Here is a 17,941-nt window from a genome sequence, read left to right on the forward strand (position 1 = left end):
TGAATGAATGAATGTCGTACGGCCGAAGGATCGACTGAATGAATGAACGTCGTACGACCCAAGGATCGACTGACTGAATGAAGACGACTGAAGGATCGACTGAATGAATGAAGACGACTGAAGGCTGGACTGAAGCCTGGACTGAATGAATGAAGACGACTCCAGGACCGCCTGAATGAATGAACGTGGTAGGACGGAAGGATCGAGCGGAGGAACGACCACGGCGCCGGGCCCGGCGGAGGGGGGGGGACCGGGGGGGGGGCGGGGGCCGGGGGGAGGCCCCGCGTCCTGACGTCATGGCGGCGTCGCGTCGCGGGCGTGTGACGTCAGGCGGGGCGGGGCGGCCGGGGCGGGGCCGGGCCGGGCCATGGCCCCGAAGGCGTCGCGGAGCGCGCAGTCGATCGAGCTGGGCGGGCTGCCGGCCTGGCCCGTCCTGGTGCCGCGCGGCATCCGCCTCTACACCTTCGAGCAGGCGCCCGGCTTCCTGCGCGACAACCCCTACATCACCGACGGCTACCGCGCCTTCCTGCCCGCCCGACTCTGCCTCCGCAGGTGCCGCCGCCGCCCCCCCCCCCCCCGACAAACGCACACGGTCACGTGCTCGGGGGCAGAGAGCGCGCACGCGCGGGCCCCCCCGGGTCACGTGACCCGGGAGGGAGGGGAGGGCGCAGCGCCCCCCACCGGCCTCTCGCCGCCAGGAGCAGTGGCGCGTCTGGGGTGGCCTGGGCCAAGCCCTGCGCAGCCAGAGCGGACACGGTCCCCTGTGGGCTGCATCGGGCCCTTGCTGTGTGCTAAGCACTGTGCGGACGGAGCACGCACTGTCCAGCGTGGGGTTTCGTCACATGTCTACTCTGGGCCAAGCCCTGTGCAGCCAGAGCGGACACAGTCCCCTGTGGGCTGCATCGAGCCCTTGCTGTGTGCTAAGCACTGTGCGGACAGACACCGTCCAGCGTGGGCTTTCATCAAGTGTCCACTCTGGGCCAAGTCCTGCGCAACCAGAACGGACGCGGTCCCGTGTGGGCTTCGTCAAGCGCTTGCTGTGTGCTAAGCACTGTGCGGACAGACACCGTCCAGCGTGGGCTTTCATCGAGTGTCCACTCTGGGCCAAGCCCTGCGCAGCCAGAGCGGACACGGTCCCCTGTGGGCTGCATCGGGCCCTTGCTGTGTGCTAAGCACTGTGCGGACGGAGCAGGCACTGGCCAGCGTGGGGTTTCATCAGGCGCCTACTCTGGGCCAAGCACTGTGCAACCAGAGCGGACACGGTCCAGCGTGGGGGTTCATCAGGCCTTCGCTATGTGCTAAGCACTGAGCAGAGAGAGCGGACACGGTCCGGTGTGGGCTTCGTCGAGCGCTTGCTGTGTGCTGAGCGCTGCGCGGTCGGAGCGGACACGGTCCGGCGTGGGGCTTCGTCAGGCACTCACTCTGGGCCGAGCACCGAGCCGAGCGCTGTGAGATCGGACACGGTCCGGCGCGGGCTCCGTCAAGCACTTACTCTACACCGAGCGCTCTGCGGTCAGATGAGACTCCGCCTAACGGAGAGGGAGAGCGGGAACCTCATTCGATAGTATTTGTCCAGCGCTTACTACGTGCAGAGCACTGTGCTAAGCGCTTGGAATGGACAGATCGGCGTGGCTCAGCGGAGAGAGCCGGAGGTCACGGGTTCGAATCCCAGCTCTGTCAGTTGTGTGACGGCGGGCAAGTCACTTCACTTCTCTGGGCCTCGGTTCCCTCATCTGGAAAATGGGGGTTAACCGTGAGCCTCACATGACATAAGAGAAGCAGCTTGGCTCAGTGGAGAGAGCACGGGCTTGGGAGGCAGAGATCACGGGTTCGAATCCCGGCTCGGCCACTCGTCAGCTGGGTGACTTTGGGCGAGTCGCTTCACTTCTCGGTGCCTCAGTTACCTCATCTGTAAAATGAGGATTAAGACCGTGAGCCCCACGCGGGACAACCTGATTCCCCCGTGTCCACCCCAGCGCTTAGAACAGTGCTCGGCACGTAGTGAGCGCTGAACAAATACCAACGTTATCAACGACCTGATCACCCCAGCGCTTAGAACAGTGCTCTGCACACAGCGCTTAACAGACACCAACATCATCATCGTCCCTATTTTACAGAGGAGGAGCTAAGCGCAGAAAAGTGACGTGCCCACTTTTTTTCTCAATGGTATCTGTTAAGCGCTTACTCCGTGCCAAGCACCGTACTGAGCGCTGGGGTAGATGCCCGCTAATCGGGTTGAACGCGGTCCCGGTCCCTTCTCAACCCCCTCACGGAGAAGTCAAACAGCTCACCCGAGGCCCCACGGCCGAGAAGTGGCGGTGCCGGGATCAGAACCCAGGTCCTCCTGACTCATTCGTCCCGCCAGTCGTATCTGAGCGCTTACTGCGTGCAGAACACCGTAGTAAGCGACTCCCAGGCCACCGGGCCACGCCGCTTCTGCCCGCACGCGGGGGAGGCACCCGCCGGAGCCCAGATAGACGCCCGGACCCACGCGCTTACCCGGGCCTCCCGTCGTCGGCCGGCACGTGACGGGCTTCGGGGTCCGTGCCAAGCGCTTAGTCCGGCGCTCTGCGCCTCGTAAGCGCTCGGTAAATCCTATTGAATGAACGGATACTTGCCAGCGGGTCTCGTCAGCGGCGAGGCGGCTCCCTTCAAGAGCGGGGCGGGCCGGGAGAAGGACCCCGAAACATCCGGGGTCGACGTCTTCGTCCCGTAGCCTGTTCATCCTGTCCAACGAGACGGTCAACATCTGGAGCCATTTGCTGGGCTTCCTCCTCTTCTTCACCCTGGGTATTTACGACATGACGTCCGTGCTCCCGTCAGCCGGCGCCTCCAGAGAAGACTTCGTCATCTGTTCCATCTGTCTTTTCTGCTTCCAGGTAGGTGGTGCCGACAGAGACCTTGCCATTCGTTCGTCCGCTCGTATGTATCGACCGCTTGGCCCGTACAGTTGGGCGACGGGTAGAGACCCTCTCCGCCCGACGACGGGCTCACGGTCTAAACGGGGGGGAGACGGCAAAGCAGGACAGAACAAAACGAAACCAGTAGCCTGGCGACTGCTTGTCCGGACGGGCCAGGGCAGGCGACGTTCAGTTTCCTCAACCGTAAAATAATAACGGTACTGCTACTGATGATGATAACGGTGTTTGTTAAGCACGTACTGGGCGTCGAGCACGGCTCTAAGCACGGCTGACTTCAGAACCCTTCCGGAAACTCGCCTCCTCCACGAGGCCTGCCCAGACCGAGCCCCCCTTTTTTCCCCTTCTCCCCCTCCCCGTCGCCCCGACTCGCTCCCATTTCTGTACCACCCCCTCCCTGCCCCACAGCGCTTTCATTCACTCAGTCTTATTTATTGAGCGCTTACTCTGTGCAGAGCACTGTACTAAGCGCTCAGAGTGTACAGTTCGGCAACGGAATTGGGCACTTGTGTACATATGTACATATTCAGAATTATAATTCGGTTTTTATCGGCGATGTGTGGGTATATCTGCAATTCTAATTATTTATAATGATGCTGCTGATGCCTGTTGACTTGTTTCGGTGTCTGTCTCCCCCCACTTCTAGACTGTGAGGAATAATAATAATAATAACGTTGGTATTAGTTAAGCGCTTACTATGTGCGGAGCACTGTTCTAAGCGCCGGGGGAGATACGGGGTCATCGGGTCGTCCCACGTGAGGCTCACAGTTAATCCCCATTTTATAGATGAGGTAACTGAGGCACAGAGAAGCGAAGTGACCTGCCCACAGAGGAATGAATGGGCAGGGATCGTCTCTCTTTTTGGCTAAATTGTACTTCCCAAGACCTCAGTACAGCGCCCTGCACACTGAGCGCTCAATAAATACAAGGGAATGGATGAAAGCGGCTTGCCCGAGGTCACACGGCAGACCGGCAGCCGGGCCGGGAGTGGAACCCCCGTCCTCTGACCCGCCAGCCCGGGCTCTTGGCCCTAAGCCACGCCGCTTCTCTGAGCTTACCTTTTCCTTCTCGTTTTCACACCGGCCTGGTGTGGGGGTGACTCCGGTACGAGGCAGATCCTCTCCTCAAGGGGCTTACGGTCTCCCGAGGAGCACTTTGTGTGCGTCCATAAATCAGTCCATTCAACGGCCGACGCCCGCCCGACATCAAAAAACCTCCTTTCACGTGGACCCCGCGGCACTTAATTGTGGTATCAAGTGCCTGCTATGTGCCGGGCACTGACGGATCCAAGCAGATGGGGTTGGACGCAGTCCCCGGCCCCCATGGGGCTCACCGTCTCAATCCCCGTTTTACAGATGGAGGTGACTGAGGCACAGACAAGCGGCGGAGCCAAGAGTAGATCCCTTGACCTTCTGCCTCCCGGACCCGTGCCCTTTCCACTCTGTCGTGCATTGTGCTTTCCCGGGCACTTAGTACCGTGCTCTGCGGGCAGTGGGTGCTCAGTAAATATCCATTATCGGGAGCTCTACAGGGAGGCGTGCGCGGCGAGGCCCAGTGGAAAGAGCGCGGGTTTGGGAGTCAGAGGTCGTGGGTTCTGATCCACTTGTCAGCTGTGTGACCTTGGGCGAGTCACTTCACTTCTCCGGGCCTCAGTTCCCTCATCTGTAAAAAATGGGGATGAAGACGGTGAGCCCCACGTGGGACAACCTGATTCCACTGTGTCTCCCCCAGCGCTTAGAACAGTGGCTTGGCACATAGTTAAGCGCTTAACAAATACCGTCATTATTCTGCTTCGACGGCACCTCCTCCTGATGGGCCCTCCCCGCCCCTCACCCCCTCCACAGCCCCTTCTTGGAGCCCCCTCTATTACCCCCGCTCCTCTCCTCGGAGCAGAACAGCCGACCCTTGGCAGACAGCCAGATACAACCCGTTTCAGTCATCACTTAACCCGGGGTACGTGAAAGCCGCCGAGTGTGACAGATGGTATTTCACCGTCGCCCAGTCGGAGGGTTTTTGCAAGAGTTGTTGTAGCTTCAGAATGTGAACTTTCAGTTTGCTTCCGGAACTGGTTTTCTTCTCTCTCTTTTCATTCCCCCCTTCCCGTTTCTCTCCAGGTGTGTATGCTCTGCTCTGTAGGCTATCACCTGTTCTGCTGTCACCGCTCAGAGAAGACCAGCCGCCGATGGATGGCGTTAGATTACGCAGGAATTTCCATTGGCATTCTCGGTTGCTACGTATCGGGAGTATTTTACGCATTCTATTGTAATAACGTAAGTCAACAGGGTTACGCTCGGGCTTTCGTAGCGGATACGGATTTGGACCGGACTTGACGGGACAGCCGGAAGTTGCTCAAGCGCGGACTTACCCTGCACCTTCTTTTGGGAAGCGGAATGCTGTATTTGCAAATGAAATTTGTCTCCTCAAGGACTCATCGAGAGGTTTTGATTTCTAGCGCCTCCCAGTCCCCTCTTCCGGGCGCTGCCGGTTGCTTGCTGGGTGACCTTGGGCAAGTCGCTTAACTTCTCGGTGCCTTGGTTTCCTCGGCTGTAGGTTGGGGATTCGGTTCCTTTTCTCCCTCCTACTTGGGCTGTGAGCCCCAAGTGGGACGGGGCCTGTCCAACCTGATTAGCTTGGATCTACCTCGGCGCTTAGAACGGTGCCGGCTAGAAGTAGCACGGCCTAGTGGATAGATCACGGGCCTGGGAGTCAGAAGGTCTGCCGAGTGACCTCGGACGAGTCACTTCATTTCTCTGTGCCTCGGTTACCTCGTCTGGAAAATGAGGACGGAGACCGTGAGCCCCACAAGGGACGGGGACCGTGCCCAACCCGATTTGCTTGTCCCCACCCCGGCGCTTAGGACGGTGCCTGGCACATAGTAAGCGCTTAACAAATACCATCGTTATTATTAGCGGCGGTAGTAAGCGCCTGACAAATACCATTTTCAACCCCCCCTGCAAAAAACAAGGGAAAGGGTAGAGGGAACAGGAGCGGTGAGGAAAGATGCCCGGTTTTCCCGTGGCGGGCCCAGTCGGAAGCGGTCGTGATGTTTTCCGAGTAGTAACGCGTGCCCTTCTTTCTCCTCCGTGCCCAGTATTGGCGCCAGGTGTATCTGATCACGGTGCTCGCCATGATCCTGGCCGTGTTCTTTGCTCAGATTCACCCCAGTTACCTCACTCAGCAATGGCACCGACTGCGTTCCCTCATCTTCTGCTCCGTGTCCGGCTACGGCGTGATCCCCACCGTCCACTGGGTTTGGCTCAACGGGGGCCTAGGAGCCCCTATCGTTCAGGTAATCCCTTCAGGGCGCTTCGTTTTTACCCCATTCCCTTCGCCTCTCTCCCTCCCCTCCCCGGGATAGATACGGGCCAATCGATTCGGACACCGTCCGTGTTCCACGTGGGGCTCCCAGTCTTCATCGCCATTTTAGTCTTCTGGAATTCTTGCCAGAAGCAACGAGACGAGCCGCACGACAGGCCTCTCGTGTCCTCGGGTGACAGACCGCGGTTGCCTGTGAGGACCCTCACTTACAGGCTCCTAGCTGGGTGTCCGTTTGCAGAGAAGGGATGATCTGCCCGACGCGATTTCCAGACGAAATAAGCTCGGCCGGTCTGTCACTCGTGGGCAGTGACCTCAAGCGGCGGGAACGTCATCCCCCGTCCCCTCTCGGGACTCGGAGAGAAGTCTCTCCCTGCCCTGGGAGAAGTTTCAGAAACACAGAATTAGCGGCAGCGGAAGAGCAGGGGTCTGGGAGTCGGAGGACCCAGGTTCTAATCCCAGCTCCGTCCCCTGCCTGCCGCGTGACCTTGTGCAAGTCACTTCCCTGGGCTTCAGTTACCTCATCTGAAAAATGGGGATTCGATCCCTCTCCTCCCTTGTGTCCGACCTGATTCTCTTGTATCTACCCCAGTGCTTAGTACGGTGCTTGGTGCGTAGTGAGCGATCAGGTCGCACAATCCTTATCAGCTCCCAAAAGGACTGGATAAAGTAACTGGCAAGAAGTTCGTAATGAGGGAAAAGTTAGAGAAGTTAGGTTGAGGAGGGATGCACATAATTAGTACCACTGATTGATCGAGCGAGCAGAAGGAGAGGAAACGAGATCTTACCCTAGACTGTGAGCTCGTTGTGGGCAGGGAATGCGTCTGTCACATAGTACCCACCCAAGCGCTTAGTAAAGTGCTCTGCCCACAGTAAGCGCTCAGTAAATACGGCGGACTGACTAATCGGGCAAGGCCTCTTGGAGGAGAGGTGATTTTCATAAGGCTTTGAGGGTGGGGAGAGTTCTTGCTGGGTTATTCTTCGGGGACGTTGGAAGGCCCGATCCTAACAGACCCATCCCCTGCCCACAACGAGCTTACAGCCTAGACGACGAGTCTGAACGGCCACGGGGGCCGGTAGCCCGTCCCGGCCCCCCAGAGGAGTGCCGATTTTAAGCCAGGTGCAGACAGCCTTGCAGTTCCTGCGAGCTGGAATTCTGGTTTCTTGCCGCAGTGACTGCCTAAGACGCATCCAGTTGAATTGTAGCATACCTAGCCTTGGGTCAGGACAGATGGATTAGTCCTGTGCAGCTCACGGCGCTCAGTTCAAAGCACCTGGGAGAACACAGTAGTACTACGGGACAGTTTTGCTTGCCTTCACGGGACTTACAGTCTGATGGAGGAAACAAGCAGATTCCAACACTAAGCAGCCTCCTCACCGGCCTCCTTGCCTCCAGCTTCTCCCCATTCCTCTGCTACCTGGGTCATCGTAGAGTTCCTATCTTTCCACTCCTCAAAAACCTCCAGCGGCTCCCCGTTTCTCTCCGCATCGAGCGGAAACTCCCCACCTTGGGCCCTCGAGACCTTCCGCCAATTCCACCCTTCCTAATAACGGTACCGAGCTCTTACCGCGTGCCAGCTTCTGTGCCAAGCGTCGGGGTAAATACAAGATCATCGGGTCGCGCGCGGTCGGTCCCTCGGTCTACGTAGGAGGGAGAAGGGATGCCGAATCCCCATTTTACGGATGCACAAACCGAGGCCCGGAGATGTGACTCGCCCGAGGTCTCCCGGCAGGCCGGGGGTGGAGCCGGGGCCAAGACCCCGGTCTCTCGACTTCCAGTCTTGTGCTCTTTCCGCTAGGCCTCTGTTTCTGCTCTCCACCCGCTCCTCCCCAGCTCACACTCTTCACGGCCCCCACACTCAACCCCTTACCTTGCCGCAGCCTCGACTCGCCCAAATTTGACTCCGCCGCTCACACCCTTCCCCGTCCTTCCTCGAAGCTCCTTTCCCTTCCAACCCGCCAGGTCAGAGCTCTGCTCGTCGTCGCGGCTCATTCCGATCGGCGAGCCGGGGCCCTGCTGCACGTTTCGTTCTTGGTCTGTCTGGCGAACGGTTAATAATAATGATGGGATTGGTGAAGCGCTTACTATGTGCCGGGCACTGTCCTGAGCGCTGGAGTGAATACGAGGAAATGGGGTTGAACACCATCCCTTGTCCCACGTGGGGCTCATGGTCTCGATCCCCATTTCACAGAGGAGGTCACTGAGGCCCAGAGAAGTGAAGTGACTTGCCCAAGGTCACACGGCAGACAAGTGGCGGAGCCGGGTTGGGAATCCGTGACCTTCCGACTCCCAGGCCCACCGATGACGCCGGGGTGTCCCCCTCCCCCTCGGCTCCCGTTCCAAGAGAAGCGGCGTGGCCTAGTGTGGGCCTGGGAGTCAGAAGGACCTGGGTTCTGATCCCGGCTCCGCCGCTTGTCTGCCGTGTGACCTTGGGCGGGTCACTTCCCTGGGCCTCGGTTCCCTCATCTGTAAAATGGGGAGCGAGACTGTGAGTCCCACATGGGACGGGGACTGTGTCCAACCCAACCTGCTTGTATCCACCCCAGCACTCAATAAGCGCTTCACAACTACCCAATTGTTAATTATTTTTATTATAGTATTATTCTCTGGGCCTCGGTGACCTTACCTGTAAAATGGGGAGTGAGATCGTGAGCCCCACACGGGCCGGGGCCTGCGTCCGACCCAATTTGCCTGCATCCACCCCGGCACTCAGTACACAGTAAGCGCTTCACAGATACCTCATTATCAAGTATGATTATTCTCCGGTCCTCAGTGACTTCACCTGCAAAATGGGGATTAAGACTTTGAGCCCCACGTGGGACAGGGACAGTGTCCAACCCGATTAGCTCGTATCAACTCCGGCGCTTGGAACGGTGCTCGACACGTAGTAAGCACTTAATAAGTACCCGACATCATTACCGTCGTCTCCCCGTCGGACACCTGGGTCGGCTCTGACCCGGCGAAGCCTTGGCTAAAACCACGCTTTGCTTTGCAGGAGTTTGCGCCCCGCGTAGTTGTGATGTATATGATCGCCGCTAGCGCTTTCCTCTTCTACATTTCCAAGGTTCCGGAAAGATACTTTCCAGGTATGTGCCCCTCTCTTTCCTCCCGGGATCATTTCCTGGTGTCGAATTTGGCCTTTCCCAAATCCCACCTACCCGGGCTCCAGGCCAGAAGGGATGGTACTGTTGGAGCCCCGCCGCTCCTCCTCAACGGTTTCAGTGCCCACCTCCTCCCGGGGACTGGGATCGTGTCGGTTAACTCCACTGTACTCTCCCGAGCCGTAAGCGGAGACAAGGGAGACGTTCGACGGATAACCTCCGCGCGGCGGATTTGGGAAAGGTGGCGGAAGCGGAGGGGAAATACGGCAACGTTCCTGGGCTTAACGGTCTCTCAAGCCCCCGGAGGTCACAGCGAAGAGGAAAATGGATTCCTCCCAAGGAGAGAAGTCAAGGCAGATTGTTTGGGGAATACCAGAGGCAGAGTGTGCAGGTGACCCCAACTTGGAGCACAGCGTGTGCGTGTGACGCGCGCTCTCTCTCACGTACACCCCCCCCCCCCAAAAAAAAACCCCTCAGAGCTGTTCTCGGTCTCACCAGGCCACGCATACTTAGAAACAGCCTGTTCCTCAGGCTTCTGCTGTACTTCCCGAAGTGGTCGTCCGGTGTGCTGCGTTAGAAGCGGCACGGCCTAGCGGCTAGAGGCCGGGCCTGGGAGTGGGAAGGTCGCGGGTTCTAATCCCGGCTCCGCCGCTTGTCTGCTGTGAGACCTTGGGCGCTTTTCTGGGCCTCAGTTACCTCCTCTGGAAAATGGGGACGGGAGACCGTGAGCCCACATGGGACCGGGACCGCGTCCAACCCGATCTGCTCGTATCCACTCCGGCGCTTAGTACGGCGCCTGGCCCGTAGTGAGCGCTTCACGGATACCATCAACGTCGTCATCGTTAGTACTGTCATTAAGTAGACGCCCATCAACCAAGACTAGCGTTTTCCACGTGAGTCTCTTCTATTTCCCCCTCCGCCCGCGGCGGCTAATGACCCGACGTTTCTCTCCGCCTTGCCGCCAGGCCAACTGAACTACCTCGGTTCCAGCCACCAGATCTGGCACATCCTGGCCGTCGTCATGCTTTACTGGTGGCATCAGTCGACCGTTTACATCATGCAGTACCGACACAGCAAACCCTGCCCCGACTACCTTTCCCCTCTGTGAATTCAGGTACGGCCACCTCGTCGCTCGGAGCCGATCGGTAGCGTCGGCTCACGGGGACTTCGAGGTGGGGGTGGATGGGGGGCGGGGGGGTGAGGGGAAGGCCGGGGGAGTTGGCCGACGTCTCTCCTCAATCCTCCGCCTTCTCCCTGCAAAGCGACGCGTCGAGGACGGAAAAATGACCTCAGATCCAAGTTCGTTCATTCACTCATTCACCGTCATGTTTATTGAGCACTTACTGTGTGCAGACCGCTGTACTAAGCACTTGGAATGGACAATTTGGCGACAGAAGTTGGGCAGAAGCGCGGGTGGCCAGTTGCCCGTTGTGTGCTTTGACCCATTGCACCCAGCGGGCGCCTAATAAATAACACCACACCCCGAGCGGAGGTTGGGCCGGTCCCCGCTCAGGCCCCGCGACCCTGCTCGTGCCCGCTGGGCCTGGACGCGGTCTGACGTTTCACAGGCCCGGTCCCCTCGGCCCGGCTTCTCCTGGCCACCGATTCCGCTCGGATCCCCTCCGCCGCCCCCCCAACGTCAGCCACGTCGGGGGACTCACCCGGAGCACGTCGGACTCCTCGCAGTCCGGGCGAGCCGCGAGCGCGCCCGAGGCCGGCAGCCGTCGAACCCGGTGGCGGGAGCCCGGGCTTGGGAGTCAGAGGTCGTGGGTTCTGATCCCGGCTCCGCCACCTGTCAGCTGTGTGACCGCGGGCAAGTCGCTTCACTTCTCCGTGCCTCGGTTACCTCATCTGTAAAACGGGGATTAACTGCGAGCCTCCCGTGGGACGACCCGATTACCCGGTATCCACCTCAGCGCTTAGAACAGCGCTCTGCACATAGTAAGCGCTTAACAAATACCAGCATTATTAATCCCCGCTCTGCCACCGTTGGCCATGTGACCTCGGGCGATTCACTTCATCTCTCTGGGCCTCAGCTACTCCATCCGTAAAACGGGGATTAAGACCGTGAGCCCCACGTGGGACGGGGACTGCGTCCAACTTGATTACCTCGTATCTACCCCAGCGCTTAGAACAGTGCCTGGCACGTAGTAAGCGCTTAACAGATAATCACTGTTACTGTCGGGCCGGCGAGGAAGCCAGGCCCACAGCCGCGGGATTCTGTGTCAGGGACCAATCGTTCCGTCTCCAATTTCGTCTCCCTGATTTTTTTTTTCAGGCGATCCGGTCAGTCGGCCCGATGACGCCCAGGGGAGGTCGGGACCGAATGCCTCGGTGGCCTCTGCCCCCTCGTCTGATGGCCCTTAAGGCTACGAGGAGTCAGGTCTCCGCGGGGCCCGTCTCCACGTTCGACCCGCCGAGGTGGCCGTCCCCCGGCCTCTGCGTTTCTTCGGGCCCTCCTCCTCAACAACCGGGGCCGCGGCGTTCCTCCCCGATGGTCCGTGTCGACCGTCTCGCCGGAATCGAATGGGGCTTTCTGTCGCGACGGAAAAACCGGAGTCGCGCGGGCACTCGGAAGGCCCGGCGGCTACCCGGCGGGCCGCGGAGGGGATTACCCCAGCGGGCCGATGGCCTCCGGGGCCGCAGCCGGCCCTTCGGCGGCGTCCGCTTCCCAGGAGGATGAATGGAGACCGCCCGCCCCCTCCTCGCTACCCCGGGGTCACCTCGTCGGGAGATCCGACCCGGTTCCTCGCCGCCCGCCCTGCCGCGGGGTCCTCCCGAGGTTTTACCAGATGCCCCGTCCTCCCGATGCACAGGGAAGACACGCGGTAGAGGCGTCGCCCGTCCGCGATGGCCGAACCGGCCGGTCACCGAGGAGACCCGATGGTCTCTCGCCGGACGATGGGGGACGAGGGCAGACCTTCGGCCGGGGCGGCGCGTACGACGGCTCCTTGCCTCCCGGGAGAGGGTGGGGAATGGAGGCGGGTGAGGACGCGGCCCGGGACACAGAAACGCTGTCCACATTCGGGGGGGGAACCGCTCGGCGGGGAAGCCGGCGGCGGCGGCCCACGAAGGAAACGGAACGTTATCTTGCGAGCTTGGCGTTACCAGGGTGCCTCCGTCTTTCTCTGCCAGAACACTGACGAGATCCCAACTCTCTCATCCGTCTCCTGGGCGGCGGGGAGGTTTGAACCATCTCGAGCGCCGGGAGGCCGTCAGCGAGGCGGCGGTCCTGTTTGCGACCGCTGCCTGAAATAGGGGCTGGCCACTCGCCGCCACGTAAGGATTCTGCTTCCGCCACCGCAGGGCCCCTTCAGAAACCAAGTGCTTCGTTACTTAATTGCAGACGTAGATATTGCCAAATCCGGGGCCTCTGCCCCGTCTTTCCATCGCCGTCTTAAGGCATCCGAGTCACCGCAGTGACGGAGACCGGCACCGGGCCCCTCCTCCGCGCCCTGGTGACGTCTCCGGTTGCCCGCACGGCGGAGCCTCGTCGTCTAGCGGCGAGCTCCGAAACTCCCGCGGAAGAGCACGTTCCCGGCGGAGTTGGCCGTTTCCGAGGCGCTCCTCTCCCCGCGTCTAGCGAGGAGCCTGCCCGCCCATCCGCCGGCGGGGGGAGGCGCTTCACCTGCGCGGGAATGAGGGGCTCCCGGGGCCTCGCCCCGGAGGCGGCCGTCGACGGGAGGGTGGGGGACCGGCAGAGGAGGACTCCCGAGTTCCAGCTGTGGCCCGTGACCCTTCGGCGGCTCCCGGCGGTCCGGGGGAGACTCGGGCTTGCGCGCCGCGCGACCCCGTCGCTGTGGAGAAAACCCAGAAAATAGCCTTCGGGAAAGAACTCCTCTCCCCTCATTCCGTAGCACCCCCCAGTCCATCGCGAAGGAGCCGGGGAGACGCCAACGTGACCCCCCCGGCCCAATCCGCCGCCGTGGCCTGGCGTTCAGAGCCTTTACGGAGGCCTTTCGGGGGAATCCTTAGATGCCGCTCCCTCACGGACTACTCGTTTAGTGCAGTATTTATTCTAAGGTAGGGTATTAACGAGCGAGGGTCGTCCCGGCAGCTGTAGTCTTAGCAGTTAGGAATGTTACGTTGAACCCGCCCCCGCAAACTGAGCCTCCGGAACTGAGCGTCTAACTTATCTCGTATTCTTTTTGTAACTCATCCCAGGCACAGCGCGGCTGCTTTAAAGCTGCTTTAAAAGTATCATCGAACCGATCACCGAGCGGTTACCGCATCCGTTCGGTTCGTCTTGCCACTCGCCGGTCTCGGACGCACGGCGCCTTTTGAGAAAAGCCGTTTTCAAGGGGACGCTAACCCCCCGCCCGTCAGTCATTTCGGATTTTATCCGGCCGTAGCTTTTCGGGCAGCATGGCGAGACCTGCGTCGTGTCGATAAAATCTGGTTTTACTAAATTTTTTGGCGTCGGTGTCGTCGATCTTCAGTTGAGGTGGAACTTGCAGGCTGGCTGGGGGTGAGTGTGGTTTTAGAGACATTTCAGTAGGTCCCGGCTCGGAAACGGGAGCGTGTAGGCATCGTCTTTAAACCGAGCATAAAGACACGTGAACCAGGGCGATGGGCTCAACCCTGCACTCCTGTTTCCGGGAGCCTTGACTGGGGCGCTCAGAAAACACGGTTATCGCTACTAGCAGCGTGGCTCAGCGGAAAGAGCCTGGGCTTCGGAGTCAGAGGTCACGGGTTCGACTCCCAGCTCTGCCACTTGTCAGCTGTGTGTGGGTAAGTCACTTCACTTCTCTGGGCCTCGGTTCCCTCATCTGTAAAATGGGGATTAACTGTGAGCCTCGCGTGGGACAACCTGATGAGCCTGCATCTCTCCCAGCGCTTAGAACAGTGCTCTGCACATAGTAAGCGCTTAACAAATACCGACATTATTATTACTAGGACTGGTCTCATCAAAGCCACTTGTAGCACTTTGGATGATGATGATGATGATTACGGTACTTGTTAAAGCGCTTACCACATGCCAAGCGCTGTGGTAGATACGAATTAATCAGGTTGGGCACGGTCCCCGTCCCACATGGGGCTCACACTCTTAATCCCCATTTTCCGGATGAGGTCACTGAGGCCCAGAGAAGCAAAGTGACTTGCCCAAGGTCACACAGCAGACAGGTGGCCGAGCCGGGATCAGAACGCAGGACCTTCTGACTCCCGGGCCCGAGCTCTATCCAATGAGCCGTGCTGCTCCTCTGGATTCATCCAGTCGTATTGATTGAGCGCTTACTGCTTGCACAGCACTGTACTAAGCACTTGGGAGATCACAAGCAGCGTGAGAGAGAGAAGCGGCACGGCTCAGTGGGAAGAGCCCGGGTTCGGCAGTCAGCGGTCACGGATTCTAATCCCGCCCCGTCGCTTGCCAGCTGCGTGACTTCGGGCGGGCCGCTTAACTTCTCTGTGCCCCAGTTCCCTCATCTGTAAAAAATAGGGATTGAGACCGTGAGCCTCACGTGGGACGACCCGATGGCCTTCCGTCGCCCGCAGCGCTTAGGACGGTGCTTTGCACGTAGCAAGCGTTTAACAGACGCCGTCGTCATCACAACAATCAACAGACGCCCTGCTCACGAGGAGCGTCCGTTCCCGTCCTCGGGGCTCGTGGATTGGGTCCGGTCAGAGCGCCTGCGCTTATTCCGATCGCCCGAGAAATCTCTGTCCCCGTCCATCTCCACCCTGAGACCGTGAGCCCCTGTGGGGGCAAGGATAGCCATCTGGGGTCCCGTCCCGCTGTCCCCCCGGGCTCTGTGCCACGCGGACCTCTCGGGCTCCGGCCCTCCAGGGCGGTGGCCGACGGCCCCGTTTCCACCCTCTCCGTGGCAACGGGAACTACTACGGGGCCAGCGGGCGTCGGGGAGGAGGGGGATGGTAGCGTGGCACAGAAAGAGCCTGGCCCTGGGGGGTCAGGGGACCTTTCTTCTTTTCAGCGGTAGTTCTTCAGTGTTGACTCCGTGCCAAGCGCTGTACTGAGTGCTGGAGTAGGTAAATGAAAACCAGGGCGGACACAGCCTTAAGTTGGAGGGCAAATATTGAATCTCCCTGTTAAAGATGAGGAAACCGAGGCCAGAGAATTGCCCGAGTCATACGGCGGTCGGGTGGCGGGGCCGGGATTAGAACCCGGGTCTTCTAACTCCCAGACCTCTCTGCTTCTGCACGGTCCCGACCCTGGCTCCGCCACTTGCCTGCGGTGTGACCTTGGGCAAGCCACTTCGCTTCTCTCTGCCTGTTTCCTCATCTGTAAAATGAAGACTCAATACCTGCCTTCTCTTCCCCTTACACCAGGGACCCGGACCGTTACCTGACCTGATTAATCTGAGCTCGTTACGGGCAGGGGATGTGTCTGTTTTCCTATTGTACTCATCCAACCGCTTAGTAGTGTGGCTCAGTGGAAAGAGCACGGGCTTTGGAGTCAGAGGTCATGGGTTCGAATCCCGGCTCGGCCACTCGTCGGCTGTGTGACTGTGGGCGAGTCACTTCACTTCTCGGCGCCTCGGTTACCTCATCTGTCAAATGGGGATTAAGACCGTGAGCCCCACGTGGGACGACCTGATTCCCGTGTCTACCCCGGCGCTTAGAACAGTGCTCGGCACATAGTAAGCGCTTAACAAATACCAACATTATTAGTAGTAGACGTACAGCGCTCTGCACACAGTGCGCTCGACGAATACGATGGAACGAGTGAACAAGAATGGGGCTTGACGTAAGCCACCCTTTCATTCATTCATTCAATAGTATTTATTGAGCGCTTACTATGTGCAGAGCACTGTACTAAGCACTTGGAATGGACAAATCGGCCACAGATAGAGACGGTCCCTGCCCTCTGACGGGCGCACGGTCTAATCGGGGGAGACGGACGGACAAGAACAGTGGCAATAAATAGAGTCAAGGGGAAGAACGTCTCATTGAAACAATAGCAAATAAATAGAATCACCCTGCTAGATTACTTGTTTTGGTGTCTGTCTCCTCGCTTCTGGACTGTGAGCCTGTCGTGGGCAGGGACTGTCTCTCTCCGTCGCTGAATTGCACCTCCCAAACGCTTAGTACGGTGCTCTGCACGCAGTAAGCGCTCGATAACTACGATCGAATGAATGAAGGTGAGCTCCTCGAGGGTAGGGATCGTGTCTCCCGGGTCTACCAACTGTATCGTGCCCCCGGCTGCTTAGCGCGAGTGCTTGGGGCAGGTGACTCGGGGCATCGCCCGCTACTTACCCGCCAAGGAGGAAACTGGCTCCCACACAGCTCCTCCCGTAGCTTCTTCCGGGCCTCTCCGGGCAACCATCAGCACAAGCGGGCAGGCCCAGGGTGGAGATCCTCTCTAAAGAGGTCCCCGGGCCGGCGAATGGACTGAAGGGCCCGAGTGCCCTCCTGCCACCCGGAACCCATGAGAATAACAACCACGGTAATCACCGTGGTCCCCTCTCAGGGTGGCACCTGGAGAGTTTCCGGTCCTCCACCGGTCTCGGCTACGGGAGGGAGAGTCGAGCAGAGGCCTACCCGTGCCATTCCTAGCTTGGGCAATGGCTCGCGAGCGGCGGGCCGTCGGCTACAAGGCAAAACCCCCCCGTGCCGGGCGGCAGCGGCCTGGGAGGGAGTCGAGGGCGGAGACTCGAGTTTACCGCGCGGAAGGAGGCGATGGTAAACCGCTTCCGGAGTTCGACCGAGAAAACTCGACGGATCCGCCACCGGAACGATTGCAGACGGACAGCGGGCCCTTCCGGGAGAGCCGGGTCCGTGGCGTCGCTACGGGTCGGAAACGACCCGACGGCATAAGAAGATGCATCGCCGTGGCGTCGGTTGAGCGCTTCTTACGAGTCAAGCGCTGCTCCGGGCGCTGGGGCTTATACAAGATCAACAGGTCAAACGCAGTCCCTGCCCCCCACACGGGTCGCAGTCCCCATCGGAGGGAGAGCAGGGATTGAATCCCCATTTTACAGATTAGATAACCGAGGCGCAGGGAAGTCGCGATGGACCCGGCGCTCGATAAATGCTTCTGTGGCTACTACTGGCTGGGAGAGATAACTTGTCGACGGCCAAGAGAACTTCGGAGCTGTGATTATATACGTATCGCACCGTTGTAAACCTACTAACTTTGAAGTCAAAGTGCACGTACTCTGGAGAAGTTGCCAACATGTTGGGCCTTAAGCTACAGGAAAGTTGGATGAGAGAGGGGAAGGGGACGGGGAGGGAAAGGGAAGGGGAAGGGGCAGGGAAGGAAGGGGAATGGAAAAGGAAAGGGGAAGAGGGGTGGGTCGTCACTCCTCTGAGCCTTCATTTCTCTGTGGGACAGCCAGCCCGCGTTTCGGGTCAGCCAGGCAGAAATCACTCGCGGAAGCGATGGGAGTTCATTTATTCATTCAATCGTATCTATTGAGTGCTTACTGTGTGCAGAGCACTATACTAAGCGCTTGGAAAGTCCAATTCAGCAAGAAATCGAAACAATCCCTGCCCATAACGGGCTGCGGGTTTCCTCTCTAGGGAATTCCACGCCGCGCTCGGCATCCTCCAGCTCTGCTTTTCTCTCAGACCCGTCACCCTCGTAGACCGTAAGACTTGGCCACCAGGACATTTTCTGGCTACCAAACTTCTGCCTTGCAAAGGTCAAA

The 17,941-nt window shown here is 59.3% G+C and overlaps 1 protein-coding gene across 8 annotated transcripts; it reads left to right on the top strand.

Annotated features, from left to right (window-relative positions):
- The first annotated feature begins 342 nt into the window (after positions 1 to 342).
- PAQR3 (progestin and adipoQ receptor family member 3) lies at positions 343 to 13,744 on the top strand. Of its 8 annotated transcripts, none has more exons than XM_029073705.1 (8): positions 343 to 552; positions 2,717 to 2,879; positions 5,033 to 5,188; positions 6,010 to 6,207; positions 9,230 to 9,320; positions 9,516 to 9,726; positions 10,301 to 10,449; positions 11,614 to 13,744. In XM_029073705.1, exons 1-8 carry the CDS (start codon positions 368 to 370, stop codon positions 11,700 to 11,702), a joined length of 1,242 nt encoding a protein of 413 aa, XP_028929538.1. In that variant the 5' UTR covers positions 343 to 367; the 3' UTR covers positions 11,703 to 13,744. The 8 variants fall into 8 exon arrangements, with proteins under 8 accessions (XP_028929538.1, XP_028929536.1, XP_028929537.1 ...); XM_029073703.1 differs by lacking the exon at positions 11,614 to 13,744 and adding an exon at positions 10,904 to 11,139; XM_029073704.1 differs by lacking the exon at positions 11,614 to 13,744 and adding an exon at positions 10,904 to 11,139 and having other exon boundaries at positions 6,073 to 6,207.
- The last annotated feature ends 4,197 nt before the right edge of the window (positions 13,745 to 17,941 follow it).

The sequence above is a fragment of the Ornithorhynchus anatinus genome, chromosome 10, assembly GCF_004115215.2.
Source record: "Ornithorhynchus anatinus isolate Pmale09 chromosome 10, mOrnAna1.pri.v4, whole genome shotgun sequence".
Taxonomy (NCBI): domain Eukaryota; kingdom Metazoa; phylum Chordata; class Mammalia; order Monotremata; family Ornithorhynchidae; genus Ornithorhynchus; species Ornithorhynchus anatinus.